Below are 17,776 nucleotides of genomic sequence, written 5' to 3' on the forward strand. Positions count from 1 at the left end.
CAAAAACTCCCACCTTCTTGGATGGCTTCTTCGGAATGCCTGCTCCGCGCTCCTCTCCAGGCTAGCATCACAACATCCGTGTAAACAACCACCCAAGGTCAAGCGACACCAAGGCATCAAACTCCCTGTGGATACTTGCCATACATCTGTTCTACAAGTCTCCACACAAATAGCGTTCAGCCACTGAATTCTAGCAGCAATGACTCTGAAGCTTGCTTGGAGCATAAAGCAAAAAAACTGATAACGTGATGACTAATAACATGAAAATCTATCTCTTGGGGAATTCATACGTCAAGGTACCACATTGTACTATACAGACATCATTCCACAGCACTAGTGACCCCAATGGCGCGTATAAATGCTGTATACGTTTGCAGAGGAAGAGATAGCTGAAACTGTACGTATGCATCAGCAGAGGACAAGGGAGAATATGAGCTGACCTCCATCTTACTGCATCATCATGCTGCACCTTGGCCCTGTGCCTGCTTTTTAGCCCCCACCTGCTCGGCCTCTGGGGAGCAATAACACTCCTTCTGGGACATGCTGCTGTCGCTGTGGGAACAAACACACATATAATGACAAAGACCGTATATGACAGTATACACTCAGGAGCCACATATTGTGCAAGTGGTGACTACTTGCACAATATAATGACGTACAATCGCTGCAAATCATATGCGTCAAACTTTCTTCATTAATTTTACTTTTAATTGACAGAGGTGGCAAAGGTTCACACAACAGGCACATGCAAACATGGGAACTAGGTGGTGCACAAGCACTTGCCCTTTTTTTCCCCTTCATTCATCAATATTTTTAAAAATAAAATTAAAATGAACCTCTTCATTCTCTCTGAAATACACACACCCACACATATTACTATATATTTAATTATTATATAAGTTGTAATTTAAGAAAGATAAAGTGATTATTATTTATTCAATGAACCAGCAATCAATGACGATCGCAACATTGGTTACCTTTATCTCTCTCTACTTATGTCTTCTTGATGAACTAAGGAGAACAGGTATCTGTTTTTAAGTGTCCGGAATAAAAGTAAAAAAAAACCCAAAAAGATTAGAAAAATACAGATACAGTAGCAAAGTATTTGTACTGTATTTCATTACATCTCACCACAATATGATCATTATTGTGGTTGTTGTTTGTTATGGTCTGATGCAGTACTCGTACATGCATGAAGCAGGCAGACATCATTGGTGTTATTTGTGTCCATGCGGTCTGCAATGTAATCCTAAAATAACCCGCGCACGACACAGGATTGCCATAATGCCATTACATGGTAACTGAGCCAGCGGGAAACGCCAAGCGGGTTCTAGACATGGGAAGCGACAGCTCTTCGGTTTTGTGGAAAAAAAAAAAACAAAACAAAACAATTTATTAAGGGATTATTTTATCATACTTTATAGTAGATAGAGAAGCTAACTTGTCTGAAACATCAGTTTTGTCAGATTTATACTGTGATTGTTTTTGCGGTTTTGTCTTCTCTCTGTCCACTTACTCTCAAAAATTGTTCTGTTCGACTGCATTTCCAATCACAACAAAATCACAGAAGGGATATATGTCAGCCACCCTTGTCCAACAGCAAAAATGTTCTGGCATTAAAAGGCATACAGATCTAGCACACTGCATGATTGAGCAGGCGAACAGGACAGGTTAAAAATAAGAGAAAAACAGCGGGAGGCAGTGAGAAAGAGAAACGGGGAGAGAAAGTGACAGAAAGAACTCATTAAAAGTGTCATTCATATTGTGAAGTAAGTTGTTTACGTGAGACGGTTTCATCTTTCACACGTTAAGCGCTTCCTTTAGCGCAGGCACCTTCTTGTACAGGGATGGGCAACTTAAATGCTGGAGGGGGCCACAATTTTTCATCAGCGCTGCTGGGGGGGCCCCCACATAGAACCATCTACTTCCTGATCAGATAGATGGATGACAAAATGCTATTTTAAATATGGATAAAATGCATGTATATGTGCAAAATATGTGCTCTTAAAAAGATTTCATTTTTGACAAGACATTTTTCAATGCATGTTGAAAAGATCAACTTTACTAACCTGCAAAGAAGCGTTTGAACCAAACAAACAAACAAAAAAACAACCCAACATGAAGTGCAAGAACTCATTTTTTTCTCCACAAAGATAAATTCACTCCAAATGTTCATATTATTGACATACTATGTTTGTGCGGCATATCATTCCAAAGTCGCAAACTTATATTAGGCCTACTCACGTTGTAGTACAGGGCAATATAACTTTGTCATTTTGAATTGTATCTGGGATGGGAACTTCAACACTGGAACAAACGGAGCTGGATCTTACTTATACCATACAAGGCACTGGGGCCTTCGTCACTTGCCAGCCAAAGTCAGAGCCCTATCAGTTGCACGAAAGTATTCATGGCCGTGAAATAAAACGAGGCCTCATTTTACCAATAACAGCTGAAATATTCATACGCCAACATCAATCCATCAACTCAACTCTTTCTGTCTGTGGGTGTGTAGACGGCAAAGATGAATCGTGTGAGCCCCCAGAAAACAGACTTCCACATGAGTACTGGCTCCAACGGCACAGGGTGGCACCGCTTTGACCACATCTATGGTGAGTCAACACGTCTCACTATTTTATCCATCTTAGGCAATGCATCACACATACTGTAATACATCTGTTACTATTCAGCAGAAATAACATCCATTGTTTAAGAAAGTGTGCTTTGAACACTTTGGGAGATCTCAGCAGTGTAAAAGCCCAGAGTAGCCTTCATCTCTCTTTGCAAAATAATTGTAATTTCATTGCTTACATTACATTAATGGTGGGGAGTAGTGAAATACATGTAATGATATTTCGCAAACCAAATACAAAATGTATGCAAATGTAATCTGTTGTAATGCTGAGAAAAAATGAGTGATTACAATATAGTTTCTTTTGGAAATTTTAATTATTACATCTATGCATTTTCTAATCCGCTTATCCAGGCGTGCTGTAGCCTATCCCAGCTGTCTATGGGCAGTAGGTGGGGTACATCCTGAACTGGTTGCCAGCCAATTGCTTGGCACACATAGACGAACAATAACCATTCATGCACGCACTCACTCCTTGGGACAATTGAGAGTGTTCCATTAACCCGCCTTGCATGTTTTTGGAATGTGGGAGGAAACCGGAGTACTTGGAGAAAACCCACGCAGGCACAGGTGGAACATGCAAACTCCACACAGGAAGGCCGCAGCCGGAATTGAACCCTGCACTGTGAGGCGGGCGTGCTAACCTGTCGACGACCGTGCCGCCGTTAATGATGACAATAGTGGTTAAATTTGAAAAAAATCGCCACAAAAATTCCAATCATCAATTTTTTTTTTCTTCCTATGAGATTTTTTACTTACAAGCTGTTGCATCATCTATTTTCTGCTTTGTGTTTCGAGACAAAATTTGAGTTACAATCTTTGGATACACCACCACTCTAGTGAAGTGAAAAAAAGGTTGTACTAGCTGTAGCTGCAGTTCAGTGTCCGAGTGCTGTTAGCGATAGGTGTGGCGGTGTCTGTTAGCGCGAGTTCCCTGGCAGCATTGGACAAGTTATTGAACAGATGTAATAGTGAGGGCCCACAGGGAGTTCGGTTGTTCGGTGTCAATCCACCCTGGATGGTTGTTGACGCCGGTGTTGTATTGCTAGCGTGGACACGAGCACATAGCTACTAGCCACCCCTGTCGCTAGCAGCTTGGGCGCTCGCGGATACTTCATGGTAGTCAACTGGAAATTGCGTTACAGTGAAAAGTAACTCATCGTCAGGAATACAGAAAAAGAGTAGGCAGTTTCACTAAGCATAATACCCACGCCGGTGTTGTGTGACTTATACTTTATTTGAGCATGACAAATTGTTACATCCCTTGGTGTTTAAATCAATTCAGCACAGTAAAACAAAGCACATGAGCACAACCAAGGACAAAACATAAGCTGAAACCCATCACTTATATAACACAGTGTTGTGTGTAAGTTGTAGCACGTGGCCTTTCCTTTCAAATTCATGTGCCCAGCCTTAGCGTATAATACCTTCACCAAACCCTCCCTTTTTGTTTCATTTATGCTGCTCTTTTGAATCAATTTTCACTGTGCTGTTCTTCTCTTGCCTGGCTCTACCCTAAAGCAGGGCCCCCAGCTCGCGTTCAGTTTAAATGGAGTGGGCATGAACGCTGACTCACATAATCACGAAATACACATGGGTGCACACTTCAACATAGAAAGAGCAACCACGGTAGTTCGATACACACATAAACGTAACATATGCAAAACCGTATTCAGGATGTACTGAATTCCCTGAGTCGAGGGGAAAATGGAACATACTGAATATTGTTCATGTGGCAAAGAGGCCAGTATTTTTTACACAAAGACCAAAGCAGTGACAGAGACAGCAACAATCCCTGCTGTAAAAAGGCCAGCTGACACAGTTAAACCAATGCTAATAAACACGGGACACTGTTGCACTGTACGACATGCACTAAACTCAATAGAAAAGCCCATAATTGAGATGCAGGCCACCAACCCTTGACCTGTTTTAGATATGAACTCAAAAGCCATGATGTATTAATAGCAGGGATACTGGCAGAATACACTCACTCAGTGAAAATAGGCTACTTGCTCTTCAATGCTTAAAATAGACAAGCAAATGGCCCATGTGTGACATTAACGTGTAAAGTAATACTTTCCGGTCGCTGATGTTAAAGTGGTACACTCTCCTGACTTGTGTGCGGGTATCATGGGATGGGTTCCCACTCAGTGACGGTGTGGATGTGGGTGGGAATGGTTGTTAGTCTCTATATGTGCCCTGCAACTGGCTGGTGACCAGTTCAAGGTATAGTCTGCCTTCTACCGGAAATCAGCTGGGATAGGCCCCAGCACCGCCACGCGACCCTGGTCATGACAGGCTGCGTTGAAAATGGATGGATGAAACATCCTGTAGTAAAAGTTAGGCGGAACGGTGTCGACTGGTTAGCCTCACGGTAGATAGGTCAAGGGTTGGATTCTGGCCGCGGCCTTCCTTTGCTATGTTCTCGCTGTGCCTGCACAGATTTCCTTCCACATTCTAAAAAAACATGCATGGTAGGTTAATGGAAGAGTCGAAAATGTCCTGACGTGTGACTGTGAGCAGGAATGGTTGTTTGTCAATGTGTGCCCTGTGATTGGCTGACAACCAGTTCACTGTGTACCACACCTCCTGCCCAAAAAAACGGGATAGGCTTCAGCATGCCTGCCACCCTTGCGAGGATAATGGATGGATGCCATATCTTCCAGTACATACTGCCATCTAGAGACCACTTCTGAATCTACTGGAGTTGCTGCTTTCTAAGCAAGAAATAACTGTTTGTGGATTGAGATTTTGCTATTTTTGATTTATTAAAAAAAGACTCAGCACGGTGCTGAATTTGTAAATTCAAGGGATAGTTTACACAACAGAGGTTACATGAATCATACACCCAAACTACTATTTCACACACTTGCGGTATCAAACTCTATATTGTAGAAAAATACAGTACGTCATACGACCTGCTCCTCCTTCACAGACACCGTTTCTTTTTGTTGACATGCTGATTTGGGTTTCCTGTTTTTTACAGTAGCATTTTTAACAGTCCTAATATTTGCTCTCTTGCCTGTTAATGTGCTTTCATTGTCGGACTCTTCCTTTGCCCTTTTTAAATGTGGTGTTTCTTTCAGCTTTTGGAATTTCTTGAGATCGGCACAGAACAATACCTAAACAATGGAGAGACGCTATGTGGTTACAATGGACAAAATGCATGGAGATGTTCAACAATACATGCACTTACTGACTGTGCCCAACCGGCGTAAGGACCCCACAGATTTCTGAAAAAATCACCTGTGTACAAGCATAACCAAGCTTTAGCCTTGTGGATACTTCCAAAATATGATCAGTGAGACATATGAACACACACCAATGTCTTTGTGAAGCTTTTCTGTGATGCTTTTGGGTTCATTGGCAGCAGCATATTTATAGTCACGCTTGGCAATTTGCCATACGTGCGTGTCGATTGGCACAGCATCTGCCTTATCCAGGGACATCAGACATACGCAATCTGCCACCTAAAGAAGCAGACAGAGGCCAAGTTACCTTTCCAAAGTTCACTCCAGACCATCTAGTCATTTCAGCTGCTGTACCTTTGTGCCCACTCCAGGGAGGGCACGCAGAGCCTCACGGGCCTCCGCATATGGGACACTGCGTAGACCTTCAAGCCATTTGTGACCATGGTTGTCCAAAATCTGCTTTGCACTCTGTTGCAAGAACCGAGCTCTGTATCCAAAACCGAGTTCTCTAAGGCATGCCTCTACATTGTCGTCTATAAAGTACAAACGTTCATTTAGATATTGAAAACAGTGTAGTACAGGCACATTGTTAGCCATGACACCACATACAGTGGATATCAAAACGCTACATATCTGTAACAATAGTATCGTTAGATATCCATATTCAAAGTTTTTGTGACATAAAACAAAGTGACACGAAGATAAATCAAAAACTTTTTTTCTCCAGCGATGTGGCCTAAAACCAGTAAAAATAAATCAAATAAATTAAATATTAACAAATAAAGAATCTTTTCAAATTCATAAAGTCTCAGACTCACAAAACCTTCAGGCTTTGAAAAATTTTCAGGAAAAGCCAACTAGAACATCAGACATGTATTTCAGATGTATCAAAAGCACTTTAAAGAGGATGGCAGGTATGTGCTGACTCCCGTTAACATTAAATTGAAGACATGTTTTTAAATTAACTCCACAATAATGGAGGAAAAGCTTTTCAATTTTCACCAAAACCTGGCATTTCCAAACAAGCCAGAAAGAACATCAATCGTGTTGCACGAGCTATCTTCAAGAGTTGCTGAATAAAATATGATCCGCATCTAAAGAGTAACTGATTTGGAGTCACTCCACGTGACAAGTCGGCCATACACTCAGCTCTTGGTTCTCAAAGAGGTCTAGTAGTGCCTATACAGTACTCGTTGGGAGCCGTCGTCTATAGCTCAGTGCTAACTGCTAATCGGCAGCCTACACATGGTGTTTTAATTTAATTAATGCTCATGGACATTACGGTACATTTAATGTATTTTAATGCAATTTAAGTCCTCAATTTTTCACAAATGCATTTAATGACGTTTAAAGCGCCTTTGACCCAGGAAAACACGCTATTTGCTTAAGTAGGTCAGAAAAAAAATGCTGTGGTGGCACAGAACTCTCCCCTGGGCCTTGAGGTTGACACTAGTACACTGGCACAACGCAAGGGCAAAGTATGAGTGCATATCAACCCATCACACTGCACCTGCTAATGCGGACAGCGAAGGAAAGTCGTAGTATGAGGTTTGATCCAGCTGGCAGAGCAGATCACCCCGGGCCTCACACAACCTCTCCACCATGCCCTGGATACGAGATATATGGTTGTTGGAGGTGCAAATGAAGGAAAAGAGGCATTCAGTGGGGTCCTGACGGAGCATTCGCACACCTGTGGAAAGGAAATGTGAATGTGTTTCAATGTGAGTTATTAGATGTTGATAAATTATATCATACAAGCATATACTGACCAGTGAAGGTGTCAGCAATTTTTTGGAAGTGGGGGTCCGCCGCTCCCCATTTTCTGTACAAACTCCTCAAATTCACATTCATTTGGAAGTAATCTCTCAACATGGCTTCGTTCTCGTCATGCTGGAGGTTTACAGTCGCTACCTCCTCCTTCACAGATGCTTTACATTTCACCTGTGACTCGTTTTTCTCATTGAGGGAAACACCACCATTTCCTGCCTTGACTTCTCTGTGCACTTGTCTGTCATTGGGGTTGTACACGCAGTACCACAAAGTGTCCTCTGTCTGAGTAACAGTCCACACTTTTCCTCCCATCACTCCAGTCCAGTGGCCGACTGCCGTCTCCCTCCATCTGTGGAAAAATATGCGCATTATCTTTATCCTTGGTTTGAATTTGAGTGTGACTGGTTGCTTGTCTTGAAGGAATACAAATGATGTGTCGTTGCTGGTGAATCTATGCCAGCAACGACACATAGCAACGTACGGTGACAGGCCGGAACAATTCAATGCGCTTCCACTAGATAGAAGAATGTGCATAATTAACCTGTGTCGACATTATTTCAGAAATATTTTTGTTAAGTGGTGTGCTGTGAGACTTTCCCCGTGTAAACTGCAGCGTTCACCGTGGGTAACGCGTGTTCACTGACGTACCGGAACGACTGACCACAAGCAAGAGTAAGATCCAATCGCAGCTCTGACTTCTCACAGGACAAAGCCCTCCACGCGTTTGCTGTTGATGAAAGAACTGCATGTGTTGCCATACCTTTACGCATTAGTTTGCCTGCATGGGTGCATCTAAAATATTACTACGGTGAAAAGAATCTCGAGTTGCATCTTTGTCGCCCTTGTTTACAGCCAGTCTACCGGCGGAACTTTGATGACGTCAGAACGGAAGTGATCAGCTCCCCTGTCAAAGTTGGAAATTTTTCATCCATACGTCCATTATCTGAATGGCTTATCCAAACACGGGCCGGGTGAAAATTATTATTATGAATACTACTACTACTACTACTAGTAGTAGTAGTATTCATCATAATAATTTTCATAATAACTTCATAATAATTCATAATAACTACTACTACTACTAGTAGTAGTAGTAGTATTCATAATAATAATTTTCACTAGTAATAATTTTACTAGTAGTAGTAGTAGTAGTAGTAGTACTAGTAGTAGTAATGCTTGAGCAGTAAGCACACAGAATAAAAAAGAAAATATTTGGGCAATATAGCATTACTATGAATACAGCGATCCAAACAGTTGGCCAACTTCCATTTTTCAAATGGATAATGTGGGGTGACTTTCACGAAGTTGTTTCGTGGGTAAAAATACCCAAATCGGAACCATATATAAATATTGTTCGTTTTAGTGTTTATTAGCGATGATGGATTATGAAATGTCAACAATGCTAATCAATCTGAAGTTACATTGCGTTTTCATGCAATTATAAGCGTTGTTTCATAATTTCAAAAGACTGAGAAGCAAATACCAATCATTTTACTTTAAAAAGTCTGATTGGGACAAAAGCCCAAATTACACAATTTTTGAGTTGTTTTAGCGACAGTGTTATTTCATGGACAACAAAAAGGTTGCATCATAGCCTGAGACAGACACACACACGCGCGCGCACATGCATATACACGCGCACACGCACGCACGCACACGCACACTCTTTCCGGAGAAAATGTGATATGACAACATATACCGGGTGTTCCGTTTCGTCTTCAAATTGAATCTAAAATAAGTACAAGTGTGTGGTCCTACTTTCATGATTAATAGAACAAAATGTCTGGAATGACATTCTGACGCAATAGTTCTCATTTAGTAGTAGTTCGTAACACTAGAATGACACGTCGTTGTGATTGGCTATATTCCTTATAGTAGGTGGTGCTTCTATTAAACCATTACATGATTCGCTGACATCGCTGAAATTCACGACTTCCAATTGGCTCATATGTTCTTTGCCTTTCCCCCTTTGAAGGGAAAAGGAAGTGGTTTCTCTCTTTCAGAAGCGAGCTTGTGCCTTGTGGAGTTGTGGTGTGTCAGTGTTCGCCTGGACCTGTCGGAGAAAAGTGAAAAATGGACGATACATCGACACTTTTCATTTCCATTGGGCTTAGTGAGCAGAAAGTGAAAGAAACGCTGAAAAATACAGCATTGAGCGCCACATTGAAGAGTGCAATCGTTCAGGTTTGACCCCACCATCTATTTGTGGAACTCATAGTAGGGACAGCTGTGACGGACAGGCGCTTAACACTTATTGTTTTACAACAAACTTTAAAATATGTAATTACTCGATTGGTAGGGACGCATTTCTGTTCATTTGAGTGCCTTGCAGCTGTAGTTGTGAGGGTCGCAGGATTTCATTTTCACTTTTAGATGCATGTTGCTGGTGTTTTTTTGTTGTTGTTGTTAACGAAGTTTACAATTTGTGTTGATGTTCATTATTTCTGGTTTGCTTTCAATTATCTATCTAGGCTCGCAGTGTCAGTGGAGCAACAGAAGTGGACAAAGCAGCAGGGACATTGTTGTACAGCCTGGCCTCTCGCCTCAAAGACACAAAACGTCTAGCATTCCTCGCAGAAAACATAGCTCTGCGCAAAATAACCACAGAGCAACAACTTGCTGGTATTGTGACATTCTGCATGCAACGCCTCACCCATAGGCCTACATAGGAATTTTCTGGCCCAAGGCAAATCCACATTTTACACATACATCTTTCTCTATAGAGCGCTTTCACAACAGCAACAGCTGTAACAAACCACCTTACAGAACATTTAACTTAAACTAATACAACAGGACACATAAGATAAAACATGGGGAAAACCCCCCAACTATGGTGCCATCTTGCACTGACAAAAATGTTATTTTCACAAAACGGTGTTCATCGATAAACTCCTGAAAATCCTTCTGAGGTTTATTCTCTAATGAGTGAATCATATCAACACTATTATTGTAGTCAATAAGAACATTGATCAACATTGTATGTAGTTTACCATTTCAACTGCTTTAATGCTTGGAGTGTATTCACAAAGCTGTGTTAATGAAAAGTGTCACTCATGCCTGCACTTCTATTGCTACTGCAGGTTTCGGGGCAACTTGGGGCACCAGCCAACTGCCCATGTTTGTCTAATGTTATGTCTTTACCTGCCTTCAGAAATGAGTCACACACCCTTGTAAACCAGGGTGATTTAGATTAATCGTTACCTAAACCAAACTGATAATTTGCTTTCAATATCAGGCCAGATTGATATTTGACAGAGAATTTGACTTCTTGTATTATGTTGTTCCCCATGACCTGCTTGCACACTATAAAAAAACATTGTGCTATTTCTATTCTGAAACATTTCTGAATCTGCAGCTGCTTTGGAATTTGTGAAGACTCATCCTCAGGACCCCCTCAACCATAGTGAGTTTAATGAAACCTGTGGAGTGGGTGTGGTCATTACACCAGAGCAGATTGAAGATGCCGTAAGTAGATACTCACATGTGCGACTTTCAAGCTTTATTGTACACCGCTCAGTGATGGGACATTGTTGTGCAGGTGGAGTCTGTGATAAAGAAGCACAAAGAACAGCTTGAAAAGGAGAGGTACCACTTCAACGTGGGCCTGCTAATGGGTACGATCACTCTCCTAGTTGAGCAGATATTTCTGAAACAAGCGACGTTGTGCAATCGGGGGACCAAAATCGTGGTTCTGGTGTTTGTTGCAGGAGAGCTGCGCTCCGCTCTTAAATGGGCTGATGGGAAAGTTCTCAAAAATGAAATGGACATGCAGGTTGGTCTGAAGAACGGTGGTTTGGGATTACAGTATGGCACAGATCTGTCATTTTGAATGTTTGAATGAAATGTAATTGCCTTTAGCTGACTATCTAAAGTAACTCACCTTTGGTTCGAAAGGTCCTGCACCTCTTAGGCCCCAAGACAGAGGCTGACCTTGAGAAGAAATCCAAGGTATTTAGCAAAAGGGTAACCTACTGAAATTGTTCTCAACAAGCAAATAATCTGTTAGTGTGGATCAAACATACATGACAAATGTTATTTTCGGACATTAGTTGTCAACTGAGATTGTTACCATTTGGGCTAAGTTAGGTTTGCTCTGTTTCACACATTCCAGTATTCGAGTTAAACAAACCAACCAACTCCTTAGATCTTCATACAGTGTTATCTCACATATGTCTCGCTGAAGTGAAGCAATTATTGACATTTCAATCACACTGTTTCTCTAAATACAATGCAGACCCAGAAAAATAAAATTGAGAATGAGGTGAAGATGAAAAAAGAGGAGGTGGCACTTAATGGTAAGGTGCAGGATTGGACAATAGTGGTTGTCTGTCTGCAGTTAAGTTTGTCGTTTATGTATTTTAATTAATCATGTGCATTGTTTAGGTGAGACCACAGTCGTGGAGGGAAAGTCACTCATGGAGCAGCTCAGGGGAGAAGCCCTGAAGTTTCACAAACCAGGTGACAAAGGAAACAACTGCAAAATGAGTTCCCGTGAATTTCATCCATACTAAGCATGAATGCGCTGTCCCTCTTAACCAATATGCAGGTGAGAACTATACAACTGAGGGCTATGTGGTTACACCAAACACTATGAACTTGCTCAAAAAGCACTTGGAGCTCTTTGGTGGACAGGTGAGCTCAGGTGTAGAAAAGAAATAATACTAAAAGAATCCAATCTAATTTGACGGACGTCTCAACTGTTGTAGATACGTACCCGTTTCCCTCCTGAGCCCAACGGTATCCTTCACATTGGACACGCTAAAGCCATTAACTTTAATTTTGGTTATGCAAAGGTAGGTCCTTTCTTCCGTTTTAATCTCCCTTCAAACAATGCAGCTTCCTTTTACACGCACCCTTTTCTCCAGGCAAACAATGGAATTTGTTTCCTGAGATATGACGACACCAACCCAGAGAAAGAGGAAGAAAAATACTTCACAGCCATCAAAGACATGGTAGAGTGGCTCGGTAAGTTGGTGATGAGGATTTTTCTACATGCAGAATATCAGTATCTGAATAATGTTACGGTTTTCCTCAGGCTACACGCCGTATGCAGTCACGCATGCATCGGACAACTTCCAGCAACTCTATGATCTTGCGCTTGAACTGATTCGCAGGTGAGCATAACACGTGTGTGCGTGCGTGCGTGTGTGCTGTGCGTGTGTGTGTTTGCAAAAGCACAATTGGGATTCATTTTTGAAATCGTCTTCCCACAGGGGTCATGCGTATGTATGCCACCAGAAGGGGGAGGAACTGAAAGGCCACAATACTCCTCCATCACCATGGAGAGACCGTCCCATTGAAGAATCTCTGGTTTTGTTTGAGAGGATGAAAAAGGGGATGTTTGCTGAGGGAGAGATTACACTCAGGATGAAGACCGTCATGGAGGATGGGAAAATGGATCCCGTGGCATACCGAATCAAGTACACGCCGCATCATCGAACTGGAGATGAATGGTAGGCTAGCTGTCTCAATCACTGTTCTTTTCACCATTCTCATTTCCCATGAATATGACTGTCCCCAATTCCTAAATGTTTGTCTTCAGGTGCATCTATCCTACCTATGACTACACCCACTGTCTGTGTGACTCAATTGAAAATATCACACATTCGCTCTGCACCAAAGAGTTTCAGGCCAGGTTGGCATTGATCACTTTTTTTTTTCTTCCATTTTACTATCATTACCCTTCGCGGAGGCACCCTTAATTGATTTGGCATGAACATTTCCCTCTGATGCTTGTGTTTTTCTTGTCAGGCGATCATCATATTATTGGCTATGCAATGCTCTGGACTTGTATTGCCCTGTTCAGTGGGAATATGGCCGCCTGAACCTCACCTACACTGTGGTGTCCAAGAGGAAGATCATCAAATTGGTGGAGAAAGGAGTGGTCAGGTAAAATTGCAAATGGGGAAAAAAATGTGTTTAACCGTTTTTTCTGTTATTTATTTTTCACATCAGATGACATTAAAGTGAACGTCCCATGTGGCATCAGAATTTTACATTGGCAGATGCCTTTAGTCAAATTATACTTTTGACATTCAAATTGAATAAACGCAAGCTTAGTGATGTTTGCAGTTATGTCAGATCTGTAGTGGTTGGCTGGATCCCAAAACCCAAACTGTTATTATTGCTCATTTAAACTACAAATATGTAGAGATAAATGGACAAGTGGACATACAAAGCAACCAGTATGCGCAATACTGTACTGACTATTATAACCTCAAAAGTATTCATGACACAACAGTGTCAAATCTTCATGAAAGAAAACTCGATATGATATATTCTGTGTAATTGCAGAGACTGGGACGACCCTCGCCTCTTTACTTTAACTGCACTGAGGAGGAGAGGCTTCCCACCGGAGGCCATCAACAACTTCTGCGCTCGGGTAAGCAGGATGAATGGAGGACTGGATAGAGAGTCACACGTAAATACCTCAATTTCTGACACCTTTTTAGGTGGGAGTCACAGTTTCCCAGACGACAACTGAGCCGCATCTTCTGGAAGCATGTGTCAGGGATGTGCTCAACGAGACAGCCCCACGAGCCATGGCCGTGTTGGAACCTCTTAAAGTCACCATAGTAAACCTTCCTGAGGACTCAAAGGTATGTTTCATATGCTTACTGTGGTCAAAGGTTTCAGACTGAAATACTGTAATCAATAAGATCAGGGGCTAAGCTTGAGCGTGCCATGTTTTTTCCTTTTTCAGGATTAAATGTGCCAGTTGACACAATACTTTTGTCGTTGTGTTGTGCCTGAGGACTGTTGATTCTGTCTTGATTATATCATTAGTACTCATCCCCTCCTCTCTTAGTCAGAAGTACGAGTGCCAGATTTCCCTGCTAATGAGGCTAAAGGCAGCCACACTGTGCCATTTAAAAGCACCATCTTCATTGAACAAAGTGACTTCAGAGAGGTTTGACACACACAAAAATACCCATTCCTGAGTTATTCTGTGGATGGAAGATGATGGTATACATTTTTTTTTCGAGGTGATGGAGAAAGGCTACAAGCGTCTGACCCCAGAACAACCCGTAGGCTTAAGGCATGCCGGCTATGTCATCTCTGTGAAGAAGATCATCAAGGTACGACACAGTAGGTTTAATTTTGAGATGAGCATTTTTCTTTTGGTAGCGCCTGTTCCTACCCTGCGTGCATCCTCTGTTGCAGGACGCTCAGGGTAAAGTGGTAGAACTTCAAGTGAGCTGCTGCAGCTCTGATACAGCAGAGAAACCAAAGGCCTTCATCCACTGGGTCAGCCAGCCACTTGTGTGCGAAGTGCGCATCTATGAAAGACTGTAAGTTGCCATTCATTCATAACACCACTCACAGTGTATATAAGACATTTGCACACCCTTGTTAAAATGCTAGGTTTTTGTGACATAAAGAAATGACATCAAAACTTTTGCCGCGATTCATGTGACCTATAACCTGCAAAATCATTGCTCCATAACATGTTTTCCCAAGTTTATTTGGGAGATTTTGTTGTATTCTGATAAGAACAAGGTTGAACCTTTTGGTCCTAATTGCAAGCCAACACTGCTCATCACCTAAAGAACACCATACCAGCATTATGGATTGTATTCGTTGTATTAGTATAAATGTTGTGGGGGAAATAGCAGTATTCATGCATGTTACGAAGACTACAAAATGAATTGTAGTAGATGTACAACTGTTGCCATTTCTGGCTGCACTTCCGAAAACACAGGCACCTACTACTTGGTTTGTAATGTATATCAGGAATACAGACATCTGAACTGAAAATCAAGAACATGTAGTCAAGACAACAGTCCAGCAGACTAACCACATCGAAGTGGAAAGTAGCTAGTGAATTAGCAAAAATACAGATGAATAGCTAAAGGAGTATGCAAACATTGCAATGCCTGGAAATAAGTCATAGAAGTAAAATGAGAAAGGATCAGAGCCTGGACGAATTTTGTGCATGTATGTGCATTCCAAAGAATGGATATTAATGTTCTACTCTGAACATGTTTGTAGATTCATACACAAACATCCGGAGGATCCAGCTGAGGTGCCCAACGGTTTCCTGAGTGACATCAACCCAGTGAGTGGTCCTCACATGCCTGCATCATCGGTGGATTGTAGTAGTTTATTTAAAAAACAACAACTTTTCCCTCCCCCAAATGTAGAATTCGATGCAAGTGGTCAACGGTGCCTTCGTTGATACCTCTGTCAAGGGAGCAAAGGTTCTTGACAAATTCCAGTTTGAAAGAGTTGGCTACTTCTCCCTGGACCCTGACAGCACTTCAGACAAGGTACATTAAAAGAGCTGCTTGACGCTAAATCTTAGAAAATAGAATACATTAATAGCCATAATAGCAACCACATAGTTATTTCTTCTTCCTGTAAGCACGTGCTGCCTCTTATATGCTTCTGTTTTGTATTCACTGGCTCCTTTGTCGTTGCAGCTGGTCTTCAACAGGACAGTTACTCTCAAGGAGGATCCGGGAAAGATTTAAGTCTCAAAATGCGATCAAGCTATGTGTCCTGCTTCCCAAGAGCCCACAGATACATGCAGAACCCCAGCAACTGCTTTGGTGAAGATTGACATGAATCGGACCATAAATGGGAACTGCATTCTTCCATATGCATCTAAATTGGAAAATATTTTTTTAATTTGAATTATTGTTTGAAATCTCTACAATGTCCATAATTTTACTGGAGACTGGACGTACTTCTCTAGTATCAAAATTTGCAACGTTATTATGAGCATTTCTAATTGCTCACTGTTGCCTCATTGATTGACTGTGCAATGCATACATTAATACTGTACCTGAATTTCGTAACGATATTGTCTCTTGTTTTGTATGACACAGAGGTGATGCTGTCAAATACATAACGTTATTGCAAAGCATATCTTTCTATCACAGAGGGTGCGCTCGTGTATCAGGGAAATAGCAGTTTATGTCTGGTTTTCAAAAAGGAACAAATATACCTTACTCACGAATCACACTGATTAACCTAATGAGATGCCATTCACATACCTGTCAACTCATACGGTTTAGCCAAAGTTCGAACGGATTTTGTCGTGAATCTTGCGTATATGGCCGTATCGCACAAATCATACGGATTCTGAAATTTTCCGGGTTTTTTTTCTTCCCCTAACAGGTAGTTCCGTTTGCTTTTGCCCAGAATGGTGCTAGTCTACTCGAATGCTTTCATTTCCGGCAACCTTCCAAAAAAGTAACGCAGGAATACAACTCTGAACACAGTAATGCTACTAAGTAGAATGATGATTAGACATTAACCAGACATTGTATTATGGAGATCTACAATAAATATCATTGAAAATTTCGTGGTTTTTTTTCTGCCGTTATTTTGACATATAAAATGCTTTGGTATGTTATAAGGATTTTTTGCTCTTTATAAGGATTTTTTTTGGTAGTTTATACAGGTTGGCGCTCCGAAAAGTTGACAGGTATGCATTCACTGAACCGGGAGGGTTCAGTGAATGTCCATATACTGGTTGGGTTCGATACCTTTAAGAAGGATAAAAACCACTGGAATAGAGTGACTACAATCATTCAAATGGGCTCTCATTAGGTTCATAGTTTTTAATTAGTGAAAAAAACTATATATATATAGATATATATCTATATATATATATACTATCACGATGTACTATCACGACAGTCATGCGTTGTCTACCAAGCGAACTAAATTTCCCACAGCACTGATTTTGACGAGCAATGCCATGTGATCACCTGTAGCCAGTGATGGCCTAGTGGGCGTGTCATAAGTAATTGACATGTTGAGTCGCGTGTGTCTTACCCTCCATGGTAGAGACTTCGTCGAACCCCTGAGGCCGATTTACCGAACCCCTGGTTAAATATTGGCTACGAATATTATATTGTTCTGTTTGGATGTATTGTAATTTATTTATAAATATTAATACAATTTTGAATTGTATTTGTTGTAAATTACAAAGGTATACAACTATTAACACCAACACCATGGAACCTGAAATGTTGGTCTATAAGCTACTGGGACAGAGGGGCCAGGTCATGCATATGAGATAGCCCTAATAAAAAGGGCAAATGTGGATGTAAAATTGATTATTTTACTAATCAAATTATACATTTTTTAGTAAGAATAAACGTTAACTCTTGGTAACCATTGCTTAAGTAAAATAAACACAATTTGATGATATTGCTTATCACAGGACCCC

At 41.3% G+C, this 17,776-nt stretch overlaps 2 protein-coding genes across 3 annotated transcripts; one reads left to right on the plus strand and one right to left on the minus strand.

The window, feature by feature from the left end:
* Positions 1-3,848: 3,848 nt before the first annotated feature.
* Positions 3,849-8,476, minus strand: ogg1 (8-oxoguanine DNA glycosylase). Of its 2 annotated transcripts, none has more exons than XM_086118706.1 (7): positions 8,242-8,476; positions 7,593-7,942; positions 7,334-7,513; positions 6,178-6,356; positions 5,955-6,102; positions 5,829-5,878; positions 3,849-5,754 (listed from the first exon to the last, which is right to left on the minus strand). In XM_086118706.1, the coding sequence occupies exons 1-7, from the start codon at positions 8,361-8,363 to the stop codon at positions 5,542-5,544; spliced, it is 1,242 nt and encodes a 413-aa protein (XP_085974832.1). In that variant the 5' UTR covers positions 8,364-8,476; the 3' UTR covers positions 3,849-5,541. The 2 variants fall into 2 exon arrangements, with proteins under 2 accessions (XP_085974832.1, XP_085974838.1); XM_086118712.1 differs by having other exon boundaries at positions 8,354-8,465.
* Positions 8,477-9,588: 1,112 nt separating this feature from the next.
* qars1 (glutaminyl-tRNA synthetase 1) lies at positions 9,589-17,517 on the plus strand. Its single transcript, XM_086118724.1, has 23 exons — positions 9,589-9,777; positions 10,065-10,215; positions 10,949-11,058; positions 11,132-11,207; positions 11,301-11,365; positions 11,488-11,541; positions 11,828-11,888; positions 11,977-12,051; positions 12,140-12,225; positions 12,300-12,386; positions 12,459-12,558; positions 12,629-12,707; positions 12,807-13,046; positions 13,136-13,228; positions 13,345-13,482; positions 13,888-13,975; positions 14,046-14,192; positions 14,402-14,503; positions 14,580-14,672; positions 14,758-14,885; positions 15,586-15,652; positions 15,738-15,863; positions 16,017-17,517. Exons 1-23 carry the CDS (start codon positions 9,667-9,669, stop codon positions 16,065-16,067), a joined length of 2,328 nt encoding a protein of 775 aa, XP_085974850.1. The 5' UTR covers positions 9,589-9,666; the 3' UTR covers positions 16,068-17,517.
* The last annotated feature ends 259 nt before the right edge of the window (positions 17,518-17,776 follow it).

This window comes from Hippocampus guttulatus, chromosome 1, assembly GCF_054856545.1.
Source record: "Hippocampus guttulatus isolate MCC_2025c chromosome 1, RoL_Hgut_1.0, whole genome shotgun sequence".
In the NCBI taxonomy this organism is placed as follows: Eukaryota; Metazoa; Chordata; class Actinopteri; order Syngnathiformes; family Syngnathidae; genus Hippocampus; species Hippocampus guttulatus.

What these genes read in the sequence shown, in the direction of transcription:
- ogg1 (XM_086118706.1), bottom strand. Translation starts at nt 8,363, where the DNA reads ATGCGTAAAGGTATGGCAACACATGCAGTTCTTTCATCAACAGCAAAC. An exon ending in AATTGCTGACACCTTCACTG is followed by an intron (nt 7,514 to 7,592) that starts GTCAGTATATGC and finishes TCCTTTCCACAG; the next exon opens with GTGTGCGAATGCTCCGTCAG. An exon ending in TCCCTGGAGTGGGCACAAAG is followed by an intron (nt 6,103 to 6,177) that starts GTACAGCAGCTG and finishes CTGCTTCTTTAG; the next exon opens with GTGGCAGATTGCGTATGTCT.
- qars1 (XM_086118724.1), top strand. Translation starts at nt 9,667, where the DNA reads ATGGACGATACATCGACACTTTTCATTTCCATTGGGCTTAGTGAGCAG. An exon ending in TGAAGAGTGCAATCGTTCAG is followed by an intron (nt 9,778 to 10,064) that starts GTTTGACCCCAC and finishes TTATCTATCTAG; the next exon opens with GCTCGCAGTGTCAGTGGAGC. An exon ending in CAACGTGGGCCTGCTAATGG is followed by an intron (nt 11,208 to 11,300) that starts GTACGATCACTC and finishes TGTTTGTTGCAG; the next exon opens with GAGAGCTGCGCTCCGCTCTT.